The 27457-nt window shown below is 39.5% G+C and overlaps 2 protein-coding genes across 2 annotated transcripts; one reads left to right on the forward strand and one right to left on the reverse strand.

Moving 5' to 3' along the window:
* Positions 1-286: 286 nt before the first annotated feature.
* Positions 287-15459, reverse strand: slc9a6a (solute carrier family 9 member A6a). The gene is given in 17 exon segments (XM_034137000.1): positions 287-3493; positions 3780-3854; positions 3856-3886; positions 4912-4997; positions 5073-5103; positions 6263-6416; positions 6618-6729; positions 6914-7027; positions 7503-7591; positions 8727-8832; positions 8967-9108; positions 11036-11141; positions 11831-11943; positions 12086-12162; positions 12295-12372; positions 12956-13155; positions 14977-15459. Coding segments are annotated over 17 exon segments (2082 nt in total). The 5' UTR covers positions 15272-15459; the 3' UTR covers positions 287-3220.
* Positions 15460-16405: 946 nt separating this feature from the next.
* On the forward strand, positions 16406-26094 carry taf7 (TAF7 RNA polymerase II, TATA box binding protein (TBP)-associated factor). Its single transcript, XM_034137011.1, has 12 exons — positions 16406-16571; positions 18172-18248; positions 18337-18415; positions 18921-19054; positions 19279-19399; positions 19533-19591; positions 20085-20157; positions 20869-20982; positions 22080-22274; positions 23842-23954; positions 25490-25549; positions 25950-26094. Exons 1-12 carry the CDS (start codon positions 16553-16555, stop codon positions 25992-25994), a joined length of 1089 nt encoding a protein of 362 aa, XP_033992902.1. The 5' UTR covers positions 16406-16552; the 3' UTR covers positions 25995-26094.
* Positions 26095-27457: the final 1363 nt, after the last annotated feature.

Raw genomic sequence — 27457 nt, forward strand, 5'->3', positions numbered from 1 at the left:
AATGTTTGGAGTTAACTTTCCTTTAACCAGTCTGAATTCGACGTTATCCCACAGGAATATTTGACCATATTTAAAATCTTGTAGGCTTGGGCTATCTGCCACATTTGAAGGATATAATGGTTAGAAACCGGTTCTTAGCTACATGTGAAGTCCAAGAGTTATGCAACTCAAATTAAATCACTTTTGGCGCTAATCTCCTTACATATTTCTTGTGGATGGGATGATCCTTGGAGCTGGACAGCTGCATTCTTACACTGACATGCAATAAAAAAGGAAACAAGGTAAATGAGGAGGCCATTAGAGCGAGGGCTTTAATCAAAAGCACAGGCTTCTGTTTATTGACTGTTGCACGCACATGAACAGGTGAGAGGATATTTACACAGATGTAAACAGTCAGTACCTGCAACACAGAGGAAGAGAACATCCCTTCTCTCCCTCTCACACACACACACACAAGTACACACATCCATATACACTTGCAGGAATGACACACACACACACATTCACACACAGAGAGTTTGCAGTATAAAGATAGAGTGGACTGTCTGAAAACACAAAGCACAGCAGGCCTCTTTGGTCAGCTACTTCAGACAGGAGTTCCAACGATAAAAGCCGATCACAAGTCACCATTCAGAGAACAGAGAGACGCTGGCAGAGCAGTACGCAAACACCAACATTTCAGCTTTTGCAGATTTCACATTATTTCATATGTCAGTTGAAGATCAGGGGCACACACTCTGCTTGTATATATGTTCTATATTTTCTTCCTTTCAGTGAAAGATGAATGATTCATGCTCTGTAGAAGTCGTGTCCACAGCATCAAACTAACACATGTACCTGAATGGTGAATGGATGAGATGAAACAACAGTATAAAATGACTTATATATATCCTTCTCTGTGGTCACTGCAATGTGGAATGAATTATTTACAAAGAAATATCAATAAACCAACTCAACGTCTACTGATCAAGATTCATTAAACTGATTTAAATTAGCTAATTATTCAACAACCTCTCAAATCATAAAGGAAAATCATATAAAAGCAGCTGCGAGATAAAACACCAGAGGAAAAACAATAAAACATTCCTCATGGATGAGTGCAAATGATTCAGCTTTCTTTTTTTCATAATCTCGCTGACACAAAATGAAATAATAGCACAGACAAAAAGTATAAAATGGTCAAAAGAAAAGAGTTTCCTGGATAATGTGGTGTCAATAAGTTGTGAACACTTTCCATTAGGAGTTCCTGCACAGCAGAAGATAACTGTGGAAGGAAAAGCAATATCTTAAAGTCGTCTCTTCCTTCCACCTCTGTATCATCACCAACACACGTCCGACTATCCCTCCCCCATTTCTCATTTTTATCTTATATTACTTTCACTCTTTTAAGAAACCCTTTAATCTTCTCGGGCTTCCATTTTGCAAACACCAACATTTGTTTATTCAGCTCACCAAGACGATAGACCACAAAACGGTAGTGTTAAAATAAGTCACCACGTTCAAACTGTTTCTTGGCTTCCGTCAACATCAACACAGCGTTGCCACGGTGACACCCTATCAACACTTCCTGTAAGACCCGCAGTAACAGCTGACCGACAATCATTAACCCCTCAAGATCACAATTGTGTACAGCAGAGAGAAACATCCAGCACATCAGCAACTAATGTTGTTCTATTCTTCTCATAATGATGAACTGCCGCAGCGCCAAGCTTAATATCAGAGATACATTGATTAGAATAATAATCAGGTAGACTTTTCTGTCTTCTTCACAGACTGTATGGTCCTCATTAATCTTATCTCTATTGTTTAGTCGATTGACAAACAAAAAATGTTGATAATAATTATATTTTTTAAGCAAATATGCCTCACATTCACTGCGTCCAGCTTCTCAAATCTAAACATTTGCTTATTTTTCCATGGGTATAAAGTGAATATCTATGGGTTTGTAACTGTTGATATGAAAAACAAATCAAGCTTAATCGTATTCACAAAATTGTGAGTTAGTGTGCTTACCAGTAACATGGTACTAAGTTCTTATTATTGGTCAAAATGACTAACCAATAACAGTTTCCTTAAGAGTCCAGTTCATCTCTCTGTTTTTTCAGCTTCTTCTAATCAGAAGATTTTCATCCAAAGTCTTAAATTAATGTACGATTGAAATAGAAAATGTATGCACAAAGTTAAATGTCTATGACAAATGTGACTCGGCTTAAAATACTTAAGCTCTGTTGCAAAAATAATACAAAGGTCGTCTGCATTCTGTTTTCACTAAATGTCCAAATGCAGCACAGAAATGGCACAAATCTTTCTCTTTTAATTTCGGAACAACAGCCCTTCAATCTGCTGTGAGCGACATCAGCTTCTAAAATAAGGTGTAAAGTCCCTCTCTATGTCACAGTCAAAGGTCATTGGGAGAGATCAACAACTTTCACTGCCAGGTTACACTGCATCAGTGGCATCACATTGTTACAGACTATTTACAGGCCAATAGCACAAACTGACAGCCCAAACACTCACTGAGTATATTGCTACCTTATGGACGGAGATGTCTGGATAGTTTTTGTATTTTTTTTTCTTTTTTACAAAGGAAAACTACCGCCCATCCTGAACTGGCTCTGCTTACAAGAGCTGATCATGGGTTGTCAGGCTTACAACTACAATTCCCAGGCACTTGATTGTAACAAAACGTACAGTAAAGTCGTCCACTGGGTCAGCAACATTCAAGGTCAGACCCAAATCACAGAAAGCCCTCAGCCTCCCATACGAAGAAAAAAAAAACAAGCATCCTCAGCATGCATATCAAAGTTATAGTACTCTGGTGATATAATGTACATCCACAAATAAGCTAGTGGTTGGTACTTGCATTTACACACTAACACATGCTGCTAGACCTCTGCAATGCTACAGCAAGGTGACTGACACACCGTTTTAAGCCAAACTAAGATAATTGAATATCAAAAGATAATAATTGCAAATAAATAAGTCTATATTACAATTATGACAGATGCCAGAGAGGTGTGAAAAGAGCAGAGCGAAAATGAGGTAGAGACATTGATTTGTCACTAGAGGAAGTGAGAAAATGAAACCGGGAAGAAAAAGTGTGGGAAGAAGAGGAATGAGGCAGGAGGAAGAGGAGGGGTGTCAGGTACTGGTCTTTGCTCAATGGCTCGGGTAAGTGTGAGTCGGACGGTTTGTCTGGGTCTGCTCTGAAAGACGGTCTTCACATCCGTAGGTGGTGGTGGGGGTCTGTGAAGGGCGGCTCAGAGTCGTCCATGGGCAGCACCAGGCGCGTGCCCCTCATCACCAGCTCGTGGTCTCCGTACGTCAGCTCTCTGTCCAAGTCCTCCGAGGTGGAAGCGCCCGCAAAGGCTGGAGCTCCACTGGTGTGGGACCCTGACGCGTCGGTGCTGACTGTGATGTCACCGTAGGTCAGGTTGAGGTCACCGTCTGTCAGGATGAGGTCGGAGTCGTCATCCTTCAACTGGCATTCATTCTGGGGAGAGAGAGGAGATGTCAGATACTCACACAAACCAGAACAATTGTGCAAGATGCTATTAAGCCATTCTATATTCATTATTAAGGCTAATTTTTACTAATAAAAGGTTGCAAATCTGCTTAGTGATTATTCTCGTTCCCTTGTCTGCCCTGTTACATTTCTCAACTGAAATGTTTTTGCTTCATGACTCATCAAAGTATCTTTTTGTCTTTGGTTAAAACAGGATAGAACTTCACAAACACAATCCGGCCACAAATAGCTCCCGTATGAACCCCTGTCTGACCTCATAGGCCTGAGGGCTGGTGAGGAAGCGGGCGAGGGGTCCGCAGCAGGGGGGCAGCGTGGCCGTGAGGGGGGGGGCCGCTGTGAGTCAGGATGGGCTTCACGTAGCTGGAGAGGGGCTTGAGTCAAGGACAAAATACATAGACAAAATACATAGACAACAAGCACTGAAGGAGAGTGGTAAGACACAAAAAAGGAAAAATAATATTCCTTTATAGTGTGATTAATAAATGCTGACAGAGTATTAAAAAAGGTTAAAGGGCAAAATCATCCAAATGTAAGTAATTTAATTAGGTCTTTTACATTAATGACCTTCATTCTACCCAGTTATTAAAAGTGATCATCTGTCTTCCTGTCTGTACATGGTGCTCCCTCTGCTGACTGACGCTGAGAACTACTGATGCATCTAGTAGTACTCTCAGTACTCTCAGTACTCTCAGTACTCTCAGTACTCTCAGTACTCTCAATACTCTCAATACTCTCAGTACTCTCAGTACTCTCAGTACTCTCAGTACTCTCAGTACTCTCAATACTCTCAGTACTCTCAGTACTCTCAGTACTCTCAGTACTCTCAGTACTCTCAGTACTCTCAGTACTCTCAGTACTCTCAGTACTCTCAGTACTCTCAATACTCTCAATACTCTCAGTACTCTCAGTACTCTCAATACTCTCAATACTCTCAGTACTCTCAGTACTCTCAATACTCTCAATACTCTCAGTACTCTCAGTACTCTCAGTACTCTCAATACTCTCAGTACTCTCAGTACTCCCAGTACTCTCAATACTCTCAGTACTCTCAATACTCTCAATACTCTCAGTACTCTCAGTACTCTCAGTACTCTCAATACTCTCAGTACTCTCAGTACTCTCAGTACTCTCAGTACTCTCAATCATAATTTATTCTTTATCCAAACCAAAGGCTTTGTAGTTTTTGCCGGTTTTTAATACTGAATAACATTCTTGTTTTTGTTATGCTATTTCATGACTGATTTCCACTGTTTTCTTTTTTACAGACTTCTTGTATTTATATATTTTTTAGATTTCCTGTCAAGTGAGACAAGAGACAAAATAAAAGTATGTTTCTTGAAGTCAAAGACATTGATGAAAACCAATCATCTGTCTTAGAAGGATACTTGTGGTCAAAGTTGTACCACTTTCTGAAGAGCCAGGCACTTTCTTGTTTGGTGCTTCTTCTCTCTGAGCCGTCAGTGATACTCGACTGTAAAAGCACAGAAAATGTGGTTAAGCTGTACAGTCACATTAAAGCAACAAGTATTTCAACGGCCACACTTACTGTGTTATCTAGATCAGAGTCCACTCCCACTCTGTGGAAGAACAAACAAGCAGATGTCAGTCAGTTGCAAGTATAAACTGTGAAGCTTGTTTCCCCCGTTTAGCAAGTTCCTGAGAGGAAAGGCTGCGCGGAAATGTTGGCGTGCTGTAAAAAAGCTCGAGCATTCACCAGAGCCAAAGGTTAAATTGAATGACATTTAGAGTTGTAATCCCAGGAAAATGTTAAACATGGGGGTCATGAAGTCTGGACAAAAGAAGCATTAGTATAATTCTCTGATGTTATCTGAAATACCCTGACACATTAAACCTCTCCAATGTTCAAAAATACTAGCTGCGAATCCAGTTTGACCCAGGAATAATAATAAGAGCAGCTCAAAGTGCTTTGCAGAACAAAAAGAAAACATAACAACAATATTAAAATAAATACAGAACAAGATAAAACATCAACAGTGATCCTAATGAACTTCCCTTGAAGTAAAGCTGACAAGAAATTAAAATAGAAAAAAAGCAAAAAATTCAAAAAATAAAATAAAAAATGTAAAAAAAAGCAAAACGGAAAAAAAGACATTTCTTTGAGAATTTAAAGTTAAGCCAAATTAAAAGCCATATTAAAAAGATTTTTTATTTACTTTTAAACATTTCAAAGGAGTTTGCTGTTCTAAGATCCACGGCTGGTGGGTTTGACAGGTGAAGAGGAGACATACCCAGGGTTCATACACCTTTTCACCAATGATTTTCAATGACTTTTCCATGACCTTTACCTAATTTTCCATGACCAAAAAAATGATTCTTTCTCAGCGGTACCACTGAAAATGGTTTATTTTAACATGGAACAGGAAAATAAGGTCTGCATATGAAACATGTTGTGCCTATCTAAAACAAATAGGCTTACTAGCTTCTACACGCTAAAGCAACTAAAATCTCTCACCAGCAAAATACCTCGTCAGTTAAATGCCATTTTACGTTTCATTACTATACGATACAGTATTTATTATCATTATAGTATTACTATTTCGGCGATTAGCTAAAATATAAATTATATTTGATGCAACTTTAGTTACATTTCCATGACTTTTCCAAAACTTTGGGAAAAATATATATTTTTTCCATAACTTTTCCAGGACCTGGAATTTGCATTTTGAATTTCCATGACTTTTCCAGGTTTTTAATGACCGTAAGAACCCTGCATACCGTATGTGCTGGCAGGACAGCATCTGAGTGGTGCCCCCTCCACAAATCCAAACAGTGAAGAAGACCACCAGCAGAGTGGTGGTGAACATCATCTGACGGGCGTATGTGGCCGTGTCCCTGATGGACAGAGCGAAGGTCATCGCGCCTCGCAGTCCTGAAGGGCACAAACAAGGATGTAAATCAAATCAGGTGACAACTGTTTAAATCCTGGTTGGTTATCTTTCACTAATCCACAGTGAGCTGCAAGAAACTAGGAAAGGTTTTAGAATTCTAAAAGCCTCAAAAAGGTCTTATTTTCACCCAAATGTTTTTACCCTTTTATGAACATGTCCTCTCCAATCTGTAAACCACTAACCTGCGAACATCATCATGTGCTGGAAGTTGGATCTGATCTTGTTGCGTCGGCCCAGATTCAGGAGCAGCGACAGAGGGTAGATGTTTGCAGCTCTTCCAATGAACACAGCCACCTGGTTGGGAACGAGGTTAAGGAAAGGACAACAACACAGAGACCTACTGAAGTCTCCTCTCTTCTTCTGCAACTTAAAAGTGCTGAAATGAGTGTCAGGTCCAGATTCCTGCACTGATACTTACATCTTAGTTAAATGGTGTGATACATCAGGCTTTGGGAGCACCAAGTTATGCAAAAGATACAAAAGCTCCCACGATGAACATGGGATTGAAGACGTGGCTCTGGAAGGTGAAGAGGGCCAGGCCCATGTAGGAGAAAATGAAGTTCTCTGCCAGGAAATTCAGCAGCTCGAACAGCTGCAACAGTGGAGCTTACAATTTCAGTGCACGTACTAATGCAGTTATTTTGTATCATTATACTTGTAAAGAAGTCACCTTATATCTAATCACTTAGACAGTTAAGAGACATGAGAAAAAAGGGTTTTTAGCTTAGATTAAAATGTAGATACACATTTTGAGGGTAACCAGGAATGTGGAGAAGAATAATTATATAATATAAAATGCCGTTTGTCTTTTTTTGAATCTATCAAATCAATAGATCAATCAACAGGTGAATTGAAACGAATACATCAGAAAGTACAGCAAACCTATTACTATTGTACAATGTGAAAGTGTGTAAATGTACAAACATCTGATAGTTGTGTGATACTTTTGACTTGTAAAACAAAGCCACTAATAAAATGCCACCGATAATTATTTTTACTCCTCTCAAAATAAACACAAACATGGAGGAACCATAGAAACAGGTGGAGCAGTGGTGTGCAGGTCTGACCTGTTTGGTTCTGTCCTGGGAGTCAGGAGACAGGTTGTTGAAGGTGTAGTGAGCCTGAGTGATGCCACAGAACAACACCGCGACCACACCTGCAACACAACAGAGACACGGAGATACAGAAGATTATTACTTATACATAAACATCAACGACATTCCTGTTTACATCTCTGTATGTAAATGACTTCTCATCATTCAAAAATTGCAATACTTTGCAATACTGTGTACCATATTACTTCATTTTTGATTTTATTGATGTATATATATTTTGCCCCTTATTTGAACTTGCACTATGTCTTAGTCTGTCATTTTGCAAATGTCCTTGTTTTTAAAATACATATTTAATGAGCATATTCAGAGGGATACTGCATTCCAAGATGTTCATTGCCAAAACTGGTTAACTGAAATCGTTCTGCAGATGAACGATAACAGAACTTGAGTTAAAACACTTTGATGATATTGAACATAAATATTGAATTTAGATTTTTAATTTGAATGTAGCTGCAGCAGTTTATGCAACTACATTTATAAACAGAATTGTCTCAATCTTTTTTATCTGATCCTTTTTTATAGAATGGCAACCCTTTCAATTACAATATACTATAATTAGTCTTTCAATATATGTGTGTGTGTGTGTGTGTGTGTGTGTGTGTGTGTGTGTGTGTGTGTGTGTGTGTGTGTGTGTGTGTGTCACAGGAGATGATTGTGTACTTTTACTCCACTGTATTTATTTAATACCTTTAGTTACTTTACAGATTTGGATTAAGCATTTTAAATATAATCAACCCTTAAATAAGACTTTAATTATACATGGAGAAACATTCACAAGCTACCCTGCAGCATACAAAGTCATTCAAACTAGCTGTACCTTTACTAGCTTTGATAAACACATTAATGCCTCAATAATTATAATCAAAATATATAATATATAATTCTGAAATGGGCCATTTGCTTAATGAATACTTTGACTTGAGTAACATTTTGAATTCAGGACTTTTAACTTGTAACAGAGTATTCCTACACTCTGGTATTTCTACTTTTATTCAATTACAAGATCTAAATACTTATTTTGTGTGTGTGTGTGTGTGTGTGTGTGTGTGTGTGTGTGTGTGTGTGTGTGTGTGTGTGTGTGTGTGTGTTGTGTGTGTGTGTGTGTGTGTGTGTGTGTGTGTGTGTGTGTGTGTGTGTGTGTGTGTGTGTGTGTGTGTGTGTGTGTGTGTGTGTTACCTGTGAAGCCACAGGCCTCAGCGAGCAGGAACGTGCTCCAGGACATGAGGAAGAACAGAGCCGTCTCCAACAGCGGGAAATCCCTCAGTTTAGTGAACTTAGTGACGTACGGACAAGAAGTCAAGGAGTTTAACAAAGACACTGCGAAATCAATTCATGTTAAAGCATCTAAGAAAAGTTTTGGGAGACAGCTATGTTTAAAATATGAATGAATTAATAACGAAATGAGAGAAAAGATATGAGAGCAGTGACGACTCCGGTGGCCACTCCCAGAGCGAAGGAGCCGCTGAAAACCCCGATGAACATCCCGAAAGACTTCAGCAGCGCCATGACCTCGAACGTGTGGCTGTTGTCCCCTTGTGGCTGGTACGCTACTATAGACCTGATCAAAAGAACAGTTAGAGAGAGTAAATCATGTCAAACTTGAACGAAACTCACTTTGAAGTTAAATACACACTTCACAGCTTATCAAACTAAAGTAAAGGACTGCATTCAGAAAATGCAGAAGGCTTGAACAATACGATGTAACTTTCTAACCAGGTCTGTAAATAGAAACTCCTTGACTAAAGTAGGTCACTTTTTTTTAGAATATCTTTTATGCTTTTCTATTTCTTTATTAGATATAGCTGAAGATCAACATGAGAGGGCGAGAGAAAGGCAGCAGAATGCAGGTCTGCAGTAAAGACCCAGCCTTAGAGCAAGGGGAGAAGAGCAGTCACATCAAACACAGCACACGAAGAAGTCAGAGTGTTGGATCGAATGTGACTCAGTGTTAATAATCAACTTATAAAGTGGCATGCTTAAAAGTTACTAAGTGAAATTGCAGTGTTGAACAGTAAAGATATGTCATCTATTCTTTGGACTGCATGTGCAGGTAAGTTGATGCTATGGTCAAGATATGTTGCTAAGGTAGCTTTCTATGGGTGGCTTCACTTTGTACCTACAATACACTGAGAACATTATCTGTATTGCTCTGATCATTGCTTTGTTGATCCTGACTGGTGGTTCATATAAAGTGAAGTGGGTGCATGACAGAGTATAAGGATTGATGTGGGGGTTGTCTTTAAAATAACTAAATTAAATTGTCAATGCCTTTAAGCCAATATGCATCGACTATTTCCCAAAAATCATGTGCCGGGTTGGAACAATAGATGATAAAACGTAATAAACGCTCTGGTCTTACTAACGTTATTTTAACAACCAACCACAACAAGAAAAGAGGGACTGTGTTTTTTTTTGCCAAACATTCAACATCGTTACTTGCAGTTTTCTTTCTACAAGGTTAACAACCATGTTTTCTCAGAAGAGAAAGACTACAGAGCTACTTGTTTAGGTTTATGAAAATGTCTTTATAACACTTCCAATGTTTGAAAGGCTGCTCATTGACATATCTGTGTTATAGCTACAGTGAACTGCACAGTATTAAAGATTAAATGTGTAATCCATCGACTTCATGTCAGGTGGTAGTCAACACTGAACCATCATCCAACCAAACGGACAAAATACATATTTAAAGATCAAACCTTGCATCAAACCTGGGTCGAATATCTTTAAACTGAGCCGGGGCTGGGATGAGAAGGATTTTATCGCAGCAAAATTACTCAAAATTCAACACGACAGTTATTCAAAAAAGTGAAACAAATATTCTGCTGAGGTACTTTTGCGATAAAATGCTTTGAAAGGGATATATATTTATTTATACAATCTACATCCACAGCCCCCACACTCACAAAACAAATCACCAGGCATTTTGTCTACAAGCATTCCTGGCACCCTGCCGTCTCTTTGGCTTTTGTATATACAGTATCTCCAAAAAATAATAGGAATATGAATGTGCTGACTAAAACACCACAAAACCATTTACAAGAAACCCCAAAACTATGAATAAATATTTAAATGATCTGAATCTCTGGTTGAATAAGCCCGAGTTGAGAAAACAAATGGCTGGTGATTTGTCATGTTTGTCCCAAGGCACCGCAAAGGCCCACAATGCCATGCTTAGTGCACCCGCTCAGTGGGCCGGGCTGAGTCTCGCTGCGGGGACCGGCCCCTCCACTGCGCCTGATATTTATAATTCTGTGGAGTCCAACGCAGAGGAGGAGATAAAAATGATGTTGGACCACCTTGTGTTAAGCATAGCGTTAATGAGAAAAGGATATTATATAGGTTAGTTCAAAGGTCACTGCGGATCGATACAAAGGCATGACTTGCACATTTCTCTCATTGCAGCAGCTGTGTGTGCATTGAAGATGGACAGGGTTACATGCAGACTCATGGTTCGAGAGTGATGTGATTTCAAGACAACTTACGAGGACAGAACCACGGCAACCGCATCGTTCAGTACGCTCTCTCCGAACAGCAGAGCGTAGAGATCCACGTCCACATGCAGCTCGCTGAAGATAGCCAGGACCGTCACTGTGAACAAAAAAAACACACTCAATCCCTCTGGTCTTCTGCATGCTAGAGTAATGTTAACAGCGCACATCAAGAATTGTGTCGATCACATACATATATTAACACTGTAAAAGTCCAACATTCAGTTCTAATTCACTTTTTATTATAGTCCCTTTATTGAAAATAGAAAACAAATCAAAACGTGCACTGACAGACTTTAAACTGCAAATTAGGAAAATAAAATTAAGGAAATAAAAAGGCAAAAATGTTTTTCCAAGTTTATATAACACTTGTTTGTGTTTTCTGAGCTTTTTCCTTTGCCAGTTTAAAACACTTTTTACCAGCTGTGGATCACATCTCCATCCTCCCTTTGCATTGTGGGTAAAATAGTGTCTATCAAAGCAAAATCCAAGAACTGGGCAGCTGTAAAAGACATGATGCTGATTGTTTCAGTCTGAATGCTTTTTTCTGAGTATATTGTATACAACTTTGACAATTGTTGTTGTCGTACTTTTTAATTTTGCTTTGCTTTTCCATAACGGAAAGACAAACAATTGAAATGTATGATGAGTTGCTTGTGTCTTCGACTATTTGTGAGAACCTTTACTACATGTTCGGAGCAATTCAAGACATAAAAGTGACTCCAGGTTATAATGAGTGTAACTTGTAAGCAAATTCAAACTTTGAGGACTAAGAATAAGCATACGCACCGGGGTCTGTGGCTGAGACAATGGCTCCGAAGAAAAGACAATCGGTGAAGAAGAAGTCTCCACCCAGCTGTCCCACCTGCTTCATCAGCAACACACAGCCATACATCAGCAGCCTGACGGAGGGACAGCAGGTGGTTCAGGACATCATCATAAACAACACTGACTTTATTGGCGTTAAAGACTGGCAATTTAGAGATATGTGGGAAATCAGAATGATGGATGTCTCTTTTAGGTTTTGCAAATGAACAATCTTACCCAATAACAAAACAGGAAACAACTGTTCCCAGGAAGGCGTAGGCCAGGATGGATCCCATATTAAGGAAAAAGTGTCTCTGAAAGAAAATTCAAACAAGTTCAACTTCATGAGGAGAGGACAGTATGCCATTAGGAATCAAATGTGGTAAAAGTATTTTACCCATTGAGTTCATATGCAATAGTGGAGAGTAGCTTAAATACTACTGTACCCTTTTCAAGCTGTAGCCAGCATGGAAGATGATCGGAGGTAGGAGGATATTGAAGAACACTTCAGGGTCAAAGGTCACCTGAGTCACATAAAAAAAACACAGCATCACATTATAGTTGTTATAATTCAAATTGACCAATAAAAGAGACTACTTCTTTAATCGATACTATTTGGCTGATGCATTTTGGACAATTTAAATAAATGAATTAATCATAAACGGCACATCTGGGACGTCATGAAGTAGCTTCCAGGTTATTACAATAACAAAATATCAAGCATGGACAAAGGAGAGAGCTTTAACCTAGACATAAGTCTGAATCAATGCTATAATAAATCTTTATTTGATTTTTTGAATAAAAAATGTGGAATAATTCATGACAGAAGACATCTGATGGTGGAAAACCTCCTCTGATGGTGCTACGGCACTGTTTTGTTTACACATTTGTTGTTTTTGGGGTATGATTTTCTTAAAAAGTAGGGCACCTAATGGTCCCATGCAGTCCTCAGAGGTGCACACTGAACCACAACATGCTCATCATGGCTCCAAAAAATCAAAGGGATAACGTTCAGTTACGTTTTTGTGAACAATACAGTAAGCATTGTGCGGTAAAACATCTAATGTCAACCAATCAAATATTTCAAACTCAATTGATGGACCGTACCTTTCTCAGCATCTCATTATCTTGTATGTCGTTCACCTCGTTGGCACCGATCTCTCCTTTCAGAGTGTACTCGTAGAATTTGCCACTGACGTTGACCAGCAGGGTGGCGGGGCTGGAGTTAACGTGGCAGCTCATCGTGACGTTGCTAATGTCCCGAGGAACATGGATACCATAGCGCAACACCGCGCCAACAAGTACACCTAGTGGGGAAAAAGAGGGAGAACGAAGGGGGGAAGTTAATTTATGTAAGCTCTTTATGCTACCAAGTCCAACAAGGGAAATGTACAAGGAGAAGTTAATAGAGAAGTGGAAGTATGGTGTTCATGATTCTGGGACTGCCTGGTTTCAGGGAGGCATCAAACGTTTTAGCAAGATAACTTTGTGGTAACCAATTGAAAAAAGGCAACTTCCTCAAAAAGCCAAAACTCAATGATGGCATAAACTTAGTGTAGAAATGACATGTAACAAATGAATTTGAGAATGAATTGCCCTTTCAGATATGTGCTGGAAAAACAAGGCCCTCGTACATCCAAAGATGCAAAGCAAAGCACAGCCACACAGGTATCGTGCTGTGGTTTTAAGCTGATTATTGACTGTTGAGTGAAGCTATGCTGTGTGACAACAAATACAAATACAAATGCTTATCAAAATAAGAATGTCGCCACCTGACAAAACTAACCTACAAGAGAGTACAAGATGTCAAGCTCTGTTTGAACATGCCCACACTTTTTAAGAATATGTCGGCCTTTTTAGAACCAGACATTTTGACTTCTCAAGCAGGCAGAGATTACCCTGTGGATGGCTCTGTGCCATTTAAGTTCTCCAGTGTGCCAAGCCGGTGAGCCAGCAAGGCAACAATCCTGGAACTGGCACACTGTTGTGATTGACTTGTTGTGACGTTGTTGTGGTTGCTGTTGTTTTAAAGGGTTATTGTTTAATAGTTTGTACTGCACAATATATAATTTGTTATCTTTGTTTTGTGTATTTTCCTACTATGTCCAAATGTCTGCTGTGAAAAAAACCAGGCTATACAAGCAAAAACATATTTGCAAGTTTAACATAATTCTAAAACAGCATGACCAACTTCTCATCCATTCATAAACGTATTTAGTTTAGATTAAATCATTTTGTCAACTACCTAGAAATGCCAGTGAGTGGTGTTTGTCCAACCAGGGGTTTTGTAGTTTTTTCAGTAAAGGAGGAAACAGTCAGTCACACATTGAACATGCCCAATGTGCCTGTCAGACATTATGTGTGTTTCAAGCTCTTTTACTAGACACCACAGTTTAGAGAAGTGACATTTTGGGACTACTTTTCAATGCAACGGGTGGCAAAAAAAAACACAACAGCTGCCTGGATGTAACTTTCAAGAACAAGCAGGTTGATGTTTATACTGCCGTAACAAAGCTTGTTACCTTATAGCATCCATCTGGAACCATTATACTGCTATACCCAATTAGGTATAGAACAGGCCACCTAATATCTCTATTAGGCCCATTATCGGAAATTAGTTATTTTCCTCACATGCCACTTTTGCATGTCTCTGAACACTTTTCAATGTTATAGTCTGTGGTGTTAATCTATGTAGAATGTTTTAGAAGTGTTGACACTGAGTCAGTGTTTCCAATACACAGTTTGTTCCTCCATTTGAACTTGAAGTAATGTCTAGTGTGATGTAAAAACAAAAGGGCAATATTACAAGTATTCCCTGAAAATATATCAAATCAGATCAGATTTTCCTTTAGGAGGAAAGATTTCTTCATCTGTTGTGATTTTTGATTGAATTTTTTTTTGCAGTGTATAGTTTGCCTTATGTTCTTGTTATTTCCTTCAGTCTCTTGGTATTTCCTAAATGTACCAACCAACATGCGCCACAGCGTCATATCTTATTTCCGGGGATTGTAGAGCAGATCTAGTTATTGAAATGCAACCATTCACAACATCATCATCATCATTCTCATCATCAGTGGAGAATGACAGTACAGATGATGACGTCTCTCGGTCACGGTGGAGCAACTCACCGTAAATCATGGCCAGTCCAGTTTCATGCAGAAACCTGAAGCGCCTGTGCTTGAACAGCCAGATGGTGAGGATGGTGAGGGTGAGGAGCATGATGAAGATGAGCAGGTCCGCGGTGTCCTGTCTGTGGCTCTCCTCAGCCCTTTTCTCTGTGACGATGTTCTCCATGGCACTGTCCTCCTCCAGAGAAGATGCTGCTCGGCAAACACAGATGCTCACAGACACACTGACTAGCATGAGCAGCCACAGCGTCCTCGTTGCCCTCCAGGCGCTGCTGACAGTGAATTTAAACACCATGACGGCTTTTTTTGCAGTCAAATGCTGCAGTGTCGTCGTGGATAAAAGCAAACTTTGTCCTAATGTGCTTCACGAACTGGGGGGAGAAGAGAGCAGAAAGACGACAGCAACAGAGCAGTCGATTCCGGCCCGGAAGTGAAAACTACTACAGAAAGTGTTCAATGTTTGTTCCGATGTAAAAGCACCATGTCATGATGTCACTTGTTAAAATAAACCCTTGAACATAATTCTCAGCGTATGTGTAATTTATCCAACTTGTGAATGAACAACGACATCTATTTGGCCTTTTTTAAATTGGGTGTTTCCATATCTGGTGTTACTTGTTCTAACTGAGGACTCTTATTATGAAATCTACTGTTTTCATTATTTTTTACAGGAAGTAAAAAATAAATAGCTATTATTAACTAGTTCTCTTATTTGATCAACTTGGCACTAATATGTGCGACATTAAATGTGTTGTTTAATACAACATATGTTGTCAAAAATCGATAAAATGCACGTTTTTTTACCCAGGGCGTTATTTATTACCAGCCTACCACATAGTACAACCTATGAATACATCTAACATCATGAAAACAGATAACCGTAATATTAAAGTTTTTCTAAACACAATATATTTTAGTATGATATTTTCCCTAATATGTTGTTATTATACATCCATGTATTTTCCCCCCGAAACACATCTGTCTAACAAGTCTCGCGATACAGAAAACTAGACGAGACTAAATGTGACGTTCGGAATTATCGGAAATTACACACTAAACTAATGTGGTCCATTGTTTTTTCTGTCCAGTAGAAAATGTGATTAATTTAATTTGATTGAAGAAATGCAATGAAGTGTATACTGGATAGTTAGTTTGTAAGTCAAATACAATACCAACAAAAGACAATGCTGTTAAACAACGTAGTGCTCTAACATGTGTCACATTAGTACTCTACAACAAAATGATAACATCTATCATATTCTTTGTGGTTATTTAACAGAGTTATACTGGAAGGTATGAAGTGTCTCTGAGAAAGGGCAATACCGTTTACCTTTTTTTTGTTCCAGTACTGGAAAGTGTGCTGATAGATGTTAGAAATATTGGACATTTCCGAGGAGTACTTGAATGTAGCACTAGTCAACACAATCACCATCCCATATTTCTCTCAGCCATGTTTATGTCAGCTTCGTGTTGTTAAGCTGTGTTGTCTATTAATCAAACCCAACATATTTGGGCGTTCTTTTTTACGATTTAAGCTGATTTGCGCCCCTTTACTGTCCAAATTACAGAAACGAAGATGACATCTAAAGTGAAAGGTACGTTAAAAGCCTTTGTAATTGTTTAGCCTAACTGCTAAGCTAATGATAGCTAACGTTAGAAGAACTCTCTTTTGTAAACATATCGTCCCCGCTAATGCAATTTTGTTGAAATCAATTCATTAGAACAAGTAACAAGTGGAACGTTTTACGATAATGTTGCTGTAGACATGAACAACAGTGTTCACACGTTAGTTACGGTTTCATCAGGGTTGTCTGTAGCATCATACACCGGTTGCTTGTTAACGTTATGTAAAGTACAAGATGTGTAACGTTGATTCAGGCGTACCCAGAGGAGGAGATAGAAGTACTCAGATCTTGTACTTGAGTAAAAGTAGAAGTACCAGAGTGTAGGAATACTCTGTTTCAAGTAAAAGTCCTGCAATCAAAATGTTACTCAAGTAAAAGTACAAAAGTATCATCATTAAAATATACTTAAAGTACCAAAAGTAAAATTACTAATTTTGCAGATTGGCCCATGTCCGAATAATATATATATTATATTTTGATTATAATTATTGATGCAATAAAGTGTTTATCAAAGCTGGTAAAGGTGCAGCCGATTTGTATTACTTTGTATACTGCAGGGTAGCTTTGGAACTTTAAGTGTTATTTAGGTGTTGATTGTTTTTCAAATCATTAATTAAAATATGCAAAGTAACTAAATGTAATAATAATAAATAAATGTAGTGGAATAAAACTACAGTATTTACCTCTGAATTATAGTGGGGTAGGAAAACAAAGTAGGTAACATTGAAAAACTCAAGTAAAGGACAATTATTTAAAAATTGTGCTTGAGTAAAACTACTTAGTTGCTTTGTTTACACCACTGTGCATACTTGACTCAACTCGTCCTTGGTCACTCACTTGACTTAAACATTTGCTAAACACAGTCTTACATTCATACTATGATGTTTCAAACTAATTTAGTCTGCCTCTTATTTAACTAATAATAACTATTCATCTTGAGAGCCGTCTTGATAGTGTTGCCTGTAACGTATAATGATGACGAACCAGTGGTGGAATGTCAATATGTACATTTACTCAAGTATTGCACTTAAACATATAGGTACTTGTACTTTACTATTACATTACTTTAATTTCATGCTACTTCATACTACAATTTGTTGGAAAATGTTGTACCTGTTTACTCCACTACATTTATTTAACAGATGTGGTTACTAGTTACTTTGCAGACTTATGTTATTAGTAAAAATATAAATCAACAAACACATTATCATATAGTATTGAAGGTTAAGCCACCCAATAGTAATTCAAGTAATTCAAATAAACCACACTTTTACCAATTACAAGACTGAAGTGAGGAAAACATTAATGCATCAATAAGTATAATACAATAATTTAAAATATATGCTGCTTAAATAGGCCTTTCTGCATAATGATTCATTTTACTTTTGGTACTTAAAGTGTATTTGAATGTGAATACTTTTCTACTTGAGTACAATTTTGCATGCAGGACCTTTAATTGTAGCAGAGAGTATTTTCGCACTATAATATTGATACTTATACTTAAGTAGATAACGTGAATGCTAAGAAGATTTTCTACCATGGTGTTCATGCTGGTCTGTTTTGATTCTAGTGGGGAAGGCCGGCTCAAAGAATAAGGAGGACGCTCCTTATGAGTTGGAGAGTCAGTTTGTCCTGAGGCTTCCTTCGGTGAGACAAACAGAAACAGATTATTTCTATAAAATCCCATGTGACCATTTGCTGAGAATGATGTTGATTCAACATTTATCTTTTACAGGAGTACGCCTCGACAGTAAGAAGGATTGCCCAGTCAAGCAGCCAGAACATCAAAGACAGACTCACCATCGAGTTGCATCGTAAGCACATTTCTCAGTGGTCTTAGTCCTGGTTTTTGTGTCCGACCTGTGTGACATTACTGTTGAAACAACACTTTAATTTGTCTTACTAATCACTATCTTATAAAAGCTGTCTATTGATAAAGATTTAATTATATTGATTTAAAATTCAGTACAGAACATGTGAAATTATTCCTACAGTGAAAGATGTTTAGTCTTTATATTTGTTGTAGTTTATAGTAAGTTTTTAATGAGGGTACTGATATATGTCAATTCACAAACATTGGCATTTTTCCAAAATTGTTTTAACTGCAAATATGTGAAAATTGCCTTTTTTATCCAGTTTTGTTACACTACATTACTTACTACAATTATCCTCAAACTCAAGTGTCATGGTCTTCATGTCTGAGAAACATTTGTACTAACCATTTTTCACCTTAACAGTGACTGCAGCGTCCTAATGGCAATGCTTATCTCACACACAACATGCCATTATAATGAATGATGTGGTCCCTCTCCTTCGTAGCTGATGGTCGTCACGGCATAGTGCGAGTAGACCGCGTCCCTCTGGCCTGCAAACTGGTGGATCTGCCCTGTATGATTGAGTCTCTGAAAACCGTGGACAAGAAAACATTTTACAAGACTGCAGATGTCTGCCAGGTAAACCGCCGCAGTGGCATTACATTCAGGACGTCTTACCTACAGGATACATGTATAAGAACATTATGACACGTGAATAAAAAGCCTGGTAGATCAGCACCCTGGCATTAGAAATGAAAGATGTGATATTCATTTATTAAACAGTTTTATTAACATTTAATTAACATCATTAATCAACAGACTGCAGAGTAATTAACTATTTATTCCTTGCATCCATGGGTTAGATGCTGGTATGTACACTAGATGGAGACCTTTACCCTCCTTTAGAGGAGCCAACTGGAACTGACCCCAAGAGCAAGAAGAAGGACAAAGATAAGGACAAGAAATTTGTTTGGAACCACGGCAGTAAGTAGACAAATATCTAACAGAGCTGTCAGTGCTGACCTCTTGGCACATCAGCAATGCAGGAACCATACATTTACTTTCACAGGCGATGGAGCCGTTTGGCCTTAACTCATCCTGTTGTTTTTGTCTCCAGTTACTTGCCCCCTGAAGAACACACGCAAGAGAAGATTTAGGAAAACTGCAAAAAAGAAGGTTTTTGACATATTCATTTCCCTTCAGCTCTCATCCATCTCTATAGCGTCTGGTTATCCATCTCTTTCCTAGGCTCTCTTCCAACAACTCATTTACATTTCATAAAACAGAAACTGTGGTGATAGTGAAAACTAAGATTTACATATAAATAAAGCCCTTCCATCTTAGTTTGCCCCAAAGGCATGCAAAAAAGCAATTTCTCTATTGCCTTGATCAAAGTGAAAGCGAGTGTGCTTGAGCACTACACTTCTACTTTGGCTTCTGAATAAATCTTTGTGACGGTGCACAGCCGAGGCATATTGATTTGGCCCCTTCTGTTTTTAATCGCTAATGTGCTTCCTGGCATGTGGCCAGCTGCTACCTTTGTGTGTGTGTGTGTGTGTGTGTGTGTGTGTGTGTGTGTGTGTGTGTGGGGGGGAGACACAGCGATAGGGAGCGAGATAGATGCCGCTAACACTCCTTGTAACCCAATCTCTTTCTCTCTCTCTTGCAGTACATTGAATCTCCTGATGTGGAAAAGGAGGTGAAGAGATTGCTGAGCACAGACGCTGATGCTGTCAATGTTCGTATCCTTTTAGCTAGCCTCAAATATTCTACACGTCCACCTTGTGCAGTTTAGAAATCATACCAAAACATCACTGGTGTTTATCTCATATAACAGCAAGAAACGGCATGACATGTTGAATCAGATGGTTATCTTTATGAATACAAAATCCAACCCCCTTAGCTTAAGCCTTTAAGAAGCTTCAGATGGTTCATACTATTTGTCACTTTCACATAAACATCACCTCACTCCCATCTAAGTCCTAAAATAGGCTGATTTAAGACCCAAGTGGGTGTCCTGACTCCTGCCTGGTTCACCTGATTTCACTCGGTCTAATGTCTTTGTAAGAGGGAAGCACTTTGGAAGGAGGCTATTAGCGCTCTCATGAAACCTTAAACTTGCCGGACAGAATAAGAGCACAGCAGGGCAGCTTTGAGAGCTCGCTGTGTGTTAATTGAGATGGACCCACTGTTCATTATTTTTGCCAAGTTGCTTGCAGAGAAGCCGGATTCTAATGATAGCTTTAGCATTTAGCATTTAGCATTCAGCAGCAGACATACACATGACGCACTGATGAAAGTTAAAGTTGAGACATCTCCTGTAGAGTATCATCCGGTCTATACCCTTCAAGTCTACTTGAATGTTTTGAAGGACCGTGAGTCTTTTAAAAAGTAGGGCTGAAAGTGGAGGGGAGTCTGCAGAGACTCTGTTGACCTTGACACGCGATGTTCAGGGTGGGAAATCATCGCAGAAGATGAGTCCAAGGAAGGCGATCAGCACGGCTCGCTCGCCAATCTGGACTCCTCGCCCGGCACCTCGGGACACAAGATGGGTCATGGATCCTCTGGTAAGGGAAACGTGTTTTCCATAAGTAAGTCATTGGTAGGAAAAAAAAGGTTATCTCAGAGTGCATGCTAGTTATTCCACTCTGTCAAAGCTTTAAAAGGAGCTTGAAATGCTACCTGGATCACGTGGAGTGAAAAGCCTGAACACTGCTGTAAGTGTATTAGCAGATATTGATCCTCAAATCTCAAACAATGTGATGATACATTGTTTTAAATATATATTTTTACATAATCATTAACAGTTTACAAGCACTTAAAATATTTTTAGGAAAATGACAGAGACTAATTAGAAAAATGAACTTGTCAGTGCTTTATAGTGGACAAACAAAGTAATGGAGACACATTGTGAACTTCAATTCCTTTGTCCTTATTGGCTGACAAATACCCAGATATAATTAAATGTGCAATAAGACGATATGGTCCACTTTATTGGTAAAGCTCTACCAAGCAAAGGTACTTACATTCTACATTTTAATGGTCTGTTTTAGTTCTGTGCAACTTCTTAGAAATGGCACAGATTGCTCTTGTGAGTAACCCAACTGTTGTACAATGATTTATAAGATACTCTCCTCACCTCATCAGCATAGCTTTTCGTCTTCATTTTGAACATGCACACCGCTCTTGTTGGTCTCGATAGCATTTGCCCCAGCGGTTTTGAATGGAAATAGAGCGCACCAAAGCATTAGTTATTCTTCGGCCTTAAGATTATGTTTGCCTCACGATTCCCAGGCAGACCTTCTTAGCTCTTAGGTGCATGCTAAGCATAGTAAGTGCTTGCATCTTAACTTGAGTGAGTGTTGTGCATGAGTGGCATGACAAATCGTTCTTTCTTTAAAGATGTGGTAGCAAAGTCTTGTAACAACGACATTTCGAGAACAAAAACATTTTAAAACCAGTGATTTACAAACTGCTTCTGCACCAAACATCAGAGCAGAGTTTTCATTTGACGTCAGATCATCTGCTCACATTCTGGGCGTTTCCACATTCATCTGGTTTTTACTAAATCTCTTTTGACCTACATCAAACCCCAGCAAGTCTTCTTGCTGTCTCTAACTCTGTCCCCACGTTAATACCACTAATGTGTGTTCCACATGACTAGCCCAGCGCGACGAACTGAGGGAGATCTTCAACGACATCAGCAGCTCCAGTGAGGATGAGGAGGACGAAGGGGACCGGCACGAGGACGAGGACTTGAACATCATGGACACGGAGGATGATCTGGTCCGACAGCTCCAGGAGAAACTCAACGAGGCGGATTCTGCACAGCATGAAAGTGATAGGAACAACCAGATAGGTGAGAGGAGGGCAACTGTAATAGTTAGGTTTAATATGTGCAGGTATTATGTGTCAAGATTGGTAACGGCATGAAAAGGTTTGCCAAACATGGGAGATATAATTATTATAGTGTGTGAAGTCAAAACGATGAATCTAAAAAAATCCTTTAAGTTCTTCACCAAGAAAAAAAAAGTGCTTTTCAAATGTCTCTCTTTTGGGGGTTTTGGACTGTTGCGCTCTGGGAACATATGATCAGCTGTTTTCACTTGTTTCTGTCATTTTATTCTCTAAACAAACTGACTGTTGATTGATTGATTTTTGATAGATTACAAGTAAATGACAATAGTTGTTCGTTGCAGGCCCACTGCCATGGTGTATTACTTTTTGTCAGAAATACAGTTAATATCACATACAACATCCACCTATCAAAGGGGTAAAACGCAAAGGAAAAACTCTTGGATATATGTCATGACTTAGATGTATGTCCATATGTTTATATTCAACAAGATTGAGCACGTGAGCATCTGTAAGTTTTTCTAGAAAGAGCTTGTGTGTCCATACCTAGAACGAGAGCTAAATTGACGCAATAATTCATAAAGAACTTGCAGGTTGTATGAAACCTCAGTGGGATCTCTTGTTCTTCCAGCTTACCAAGTTACACTCTTCATTCATTCATATTTTAGAGGTACAGTCGCGGCTAAGAACTTTGATTTCAGAACTGACTCGTAGACTAGAAACAGTCGGACATGGAGTTAACTCAAACCCCCTCAGATCCTAGTCAAAGTAAAAAATAAACTTGATCAGAGCTGAGTTTTCTGGGTCAGACTTCTAAAACGCGCACTCATGAGAAGCCTTACTTTCACTTTAAAGCATGTGCTGTGCCCTCGCCCACAGAGATGCACACTCTCCTCCTACACTAACCAGTCTGACAGGTGTTGTTGCTCAGCGTGAGACTCGGACAGCTGTCCGTCCTGACAGCTCCATGCCTCCTTCTCTACATACATGAAGCTGTCAGTCAGCTCCTGATGTGCCGGAGTCTGGCTGTGTACGCTTCTGGAAGCCCAGCAAAGTTGTAATAAATAGGTTTTCAAGGACTCCCCCTCTGCTTGATTTTGCATATTAGATGGGCTGTATTAGGGGATGGAGTCAGTAGTGTGGGGAAGCAGGATAGACACAATTGGTTTGAAAGATAGTTGATGGTGATGGAGCTACAGGTTGTTGTTGTTGTGAGGCAATATCACTTTGGCTGGGTTGAATGAGAACCCTCTGTGGAGCCTGCAGCAGACTGATTTAGTTGTGTCTTTTAGTGCTTCGGCCTGCTGGCTCACGTCCTTTTAAATGGATTTGTTGTTCCCATTAACCGCAATTTGTCAAACGAATTGGAAGCATCCTTGTAGTTCAACAAGCAGAGGCGCATATATTACCCTCATGGCTTTGTGAGCGTAGTGCTGCTTTCAAATGATTTCACATCATCTCTCTCCAGCTCCTCTTATTTCTTTTCTCTGCAAAAGAATAAGCCTCAGCCTGAATGACATGTTGCCTGAGTGACAGCGTTAACGTGTGAACCTCCTGCCGCTTCCCTGCAGTTATGGAGTATCAGGTGCAGATCAACAGCGTCAAGGGGAAGCTGCAGGACACCCGCGCCCGAAAGAAACAGCAGGAGGAGCTCATCATGAAAGTGGAGAACCAGGCCCTCAAAGTAAGCCGTGAACACACACACACACACACACACACACACACACACACACACACACACACACACGAGAGTTCCCGTTAGAATATTTTTTTGCCGGTCAACATGTCCATGTTCCGGACAAAATGAGAAAAGTGCCGGTCAAAGGTCTTCTTTGTTATTTATTGAGCTTTAAAACAAATTGATATGATTCGATATTAAACAAACTAATTATAGTAGATTAACTACATTATTCAAAAGTGTACAGTAATTTACAAAAACGCGGGAATAATAAACGGAGCGCTCTCTGACAGCCCGTCAGTATCATGCAGCTCGCGGATCCAGTAATGAGTGACCCGACAGTAAAACTAAACATATCTATAACTAGTTTAGGAAGTTTGAGAGGTAATTAAAATAGCTACGTGTGATATTCTAACCTGAAGTGTGTTTTGTTCCGCTCACCGCTGCAGGTGATCATGCAGAGATGCGTGTCGACTCGTCAGCAGCAGCCGATCTCTCTCTCCCGTCAGATTAGACTTTGCTTGCGTTTATGTCCATATCGATCAGATCTAGCTAGTTCTAGCTAATGATATGACTACCTGCTTATTAAAAGACACCTAAACAATAAGCGTCGCTATGCAACCGGGTCAGGCCACAAAGTATAGCACAGCATTATGCATTTGTTTACATGCCCACCGGAACCCCGAGGCATTACCAACAGATCAACGCACAATCGACCCTTACAGGACATCTCTTTCTCCACATTAAGTGTTAGACATTAGAATTGACTATTCTTGTCTGTCACATACTCTTTTGTCTGTCACATACTCTTCTTGTCTGTCACATAAGTGGCGCAACTGAAGCGGTATTGCGCTAAGGGAAAATTATTTTGACCGGACATTTTGACCGGAGAGATTTAGATTTGCCGGTCTTCAGCATATTTTACCGGTCATAGTCCGGTAATTACCGGCTAACGGGAACTCTGACACACGCACACACACATCCTATCCAACTCATTCCGAAACTAGGTCTGCATGTACAGAAACCTAAACAAGAACATGCAGATGAGCTTGGAGGCAGAAGTCTTCATGTTGTGTAAGTCTCAACAGGGATTTGAAAAAACATAAAAAGAGAAACAGCTGATTAAACTAAGTATTGGAGGCAATTATCTCTTCTTTTCGTATTTTTAACGACATAAATATAACATTTCTCCCATCTGCCCTTTAACCATATAAGCTTTTCCATGAAAATATAATGGCATTAAAATTAACTGTTTTGCCAAGCACTTTTTAGTGGAGACTGTACAATAAGTGGAACATGAGCAGACATGGCCATTTTTTCATTGCCATTTAGAGCTCTTATTGCCCGGTGTTTTGGGAGCCTCGTCTCCAGCGGTTATCGCAGGGAAAAGGTCAGCCGTCTGCATTCCAAGTATCCTCTCTGTCAGGGAGGTTATGGTGACATGAGCAGACCAGGCAGACACAGATTTAAAGCCATCACAATTTAATGAGGCTCAGCATGTCGACTCTGAACAAATCATGTTTGTCTCTCTCCTCTCACAGAACCGCTTCCAAGCTTTGCTGGATGAGATTATTCTGCAGGAGGAGCGGGAGATGGAGCAGGTAAGACACCTTTTTTCGTAAAAGCCGAGTATCAGCACCTCGCTGTGAGCTCTCTACAGCTTTCAGCCCTTTGCATGAATTGATATCGTATGAATGTCAAATACCATGTTTGCAGATGGCATTGTGCTTGCTGTCCTTTTTTAGAGCCAGCAGTTTTTCACGCCTGATAGCAAAGTTCAAATTCAATCACGTGTAATATCATTTGTCAGCGGCTTCAAGCGGAGTTCTTTCTGGAGCTTTTGGCGTAGTGACCACCCACTGTCTGGGGTTGTTGTTTGTATTGACAAATGAAGGCAGCAAATTAATGTGAAAAGACATGTTAATCATCATCCACTTACCCTCCCATTACAACCCGGGGCTGGGGGGCATCAATCAACTCTTCTGTTTTCTGCTCCAACAGCTGGCCTCCCTGCAGGAGCAGCTGGACTCTCTGATAGAGAAGTGACCACCAGGGGGCAGCCTCCTGTCGTCTTCAGCCTCGCACACACACACACACACACACACACACACACACACACACACACACACACACACACACACACACACACACACACACACACACACACACACACACACACACACACACACACACACACACACACACACACACACACACACACACACACACACACACACACACACACACACACACACACACACACACACACACACACACACACACACACACACACACACACACTCATGAAGAGGAGAATAGTCTTCATCAGGGAGGAGGGAGTCTTTATTAGCTTACTTGCTGTGTCATTCCCTTGCAGTACGCATACAGCATACGTTTTCTGTATGAAGTCAATATTTGTATCAGGTTGACACAATGTGTTGTTTATGACTGTATGATGTGAGTATTTGATTGGTTTCAGCTGTAAAAATATTTGTTTTTCCATCTTAAACTTAACTCAACTTTTATGTATTTCACTTCCTGTATGAAGAATAAATGACAGTGATACAAAGTGAATTTGAAACTTTTTTTTATGCATTCCACCTCAAATTCACACATTTTGTCAGTTTGATGTTGGGCATAAAGATCCTTTTTCTGAAGGTGGATGAAACCTTTAAGTGATAAAGACAGTGATCGATGGTGTTTTAGTTACTTTGCCTAAAGGGATGTTCATGAGATCCATTGGTTGATTGATATGGCGCTTCTCCATTAGCCTCCACGCAGGCCTCCATCGCCTGCCTTGTTAGACCTGGAGGAATCCGGAAAGGGTTTGATTAATACATAATACCTTAACCAAATTATTAATATTCACAGGTCTAACAAGCTATTACGCAAACCCTGACCTTCTTATAGGTCTCTCTATAAGCTGCCCATGCTCACTAACTGTTGAGTACGACTTTCGCCCAGATAACATTTAATCGGTGAAATACGTGTAACGCTGTCAAGAGTTCAAGATGTGTCATTAAATATATTCTACATTTTTACAAGACGGAGAAAATGAGGAGTTTTGATACAGAAACACTCAAATATGCATGTTAGGAGATGAATGAACATCAGAATTAGATCCTGGGGAATGTATTTTTAATTTCACTGTGTCTTCAAACTAGGTTAACATCTAGCTGACTGGCACACAGTCACACAGTCGTTTGCATCTTTGTTACTGCTCAATCATTTAAGTATTATACATTAGTTACTGTTTCTCAGAAATCCACCCTTAAACTATAGTATCGAACCATATAGCCGACATGTGGTATTAAACATCGAGTTTATTTAACTGGCTTTCTTCAATTGCAAAATGAAAATTGATTTCAAGAAAGATACTACACATGCATAATAAGGTTACACAGGTTAACAGATGAGTGTGCTCCAGTCTCCATGACATCAACTCAATCTAGTAAACACAGGCAGCATGTTTGACCTTTTTAACCAATCAGGAGACAGGGCTGACTGGA

The sequence above is a fragment of the Trematomus bernacchii genome, unplaced genomic scaffold (genome assembly GCF_902827165.1).
Source record: "Trematomus bernacchii unplaced genomic scaffold, fTreBer1.1, whole genome shotgun sequence".
In the NCBI taxonomy this organism is placed as follows: domain Eukaryota; kingdom Metazoa; phylum Chordata; class Actinopteri; order Perciformes; family Nototheniidae; genus Trematomus; species Trematomus bernacchii.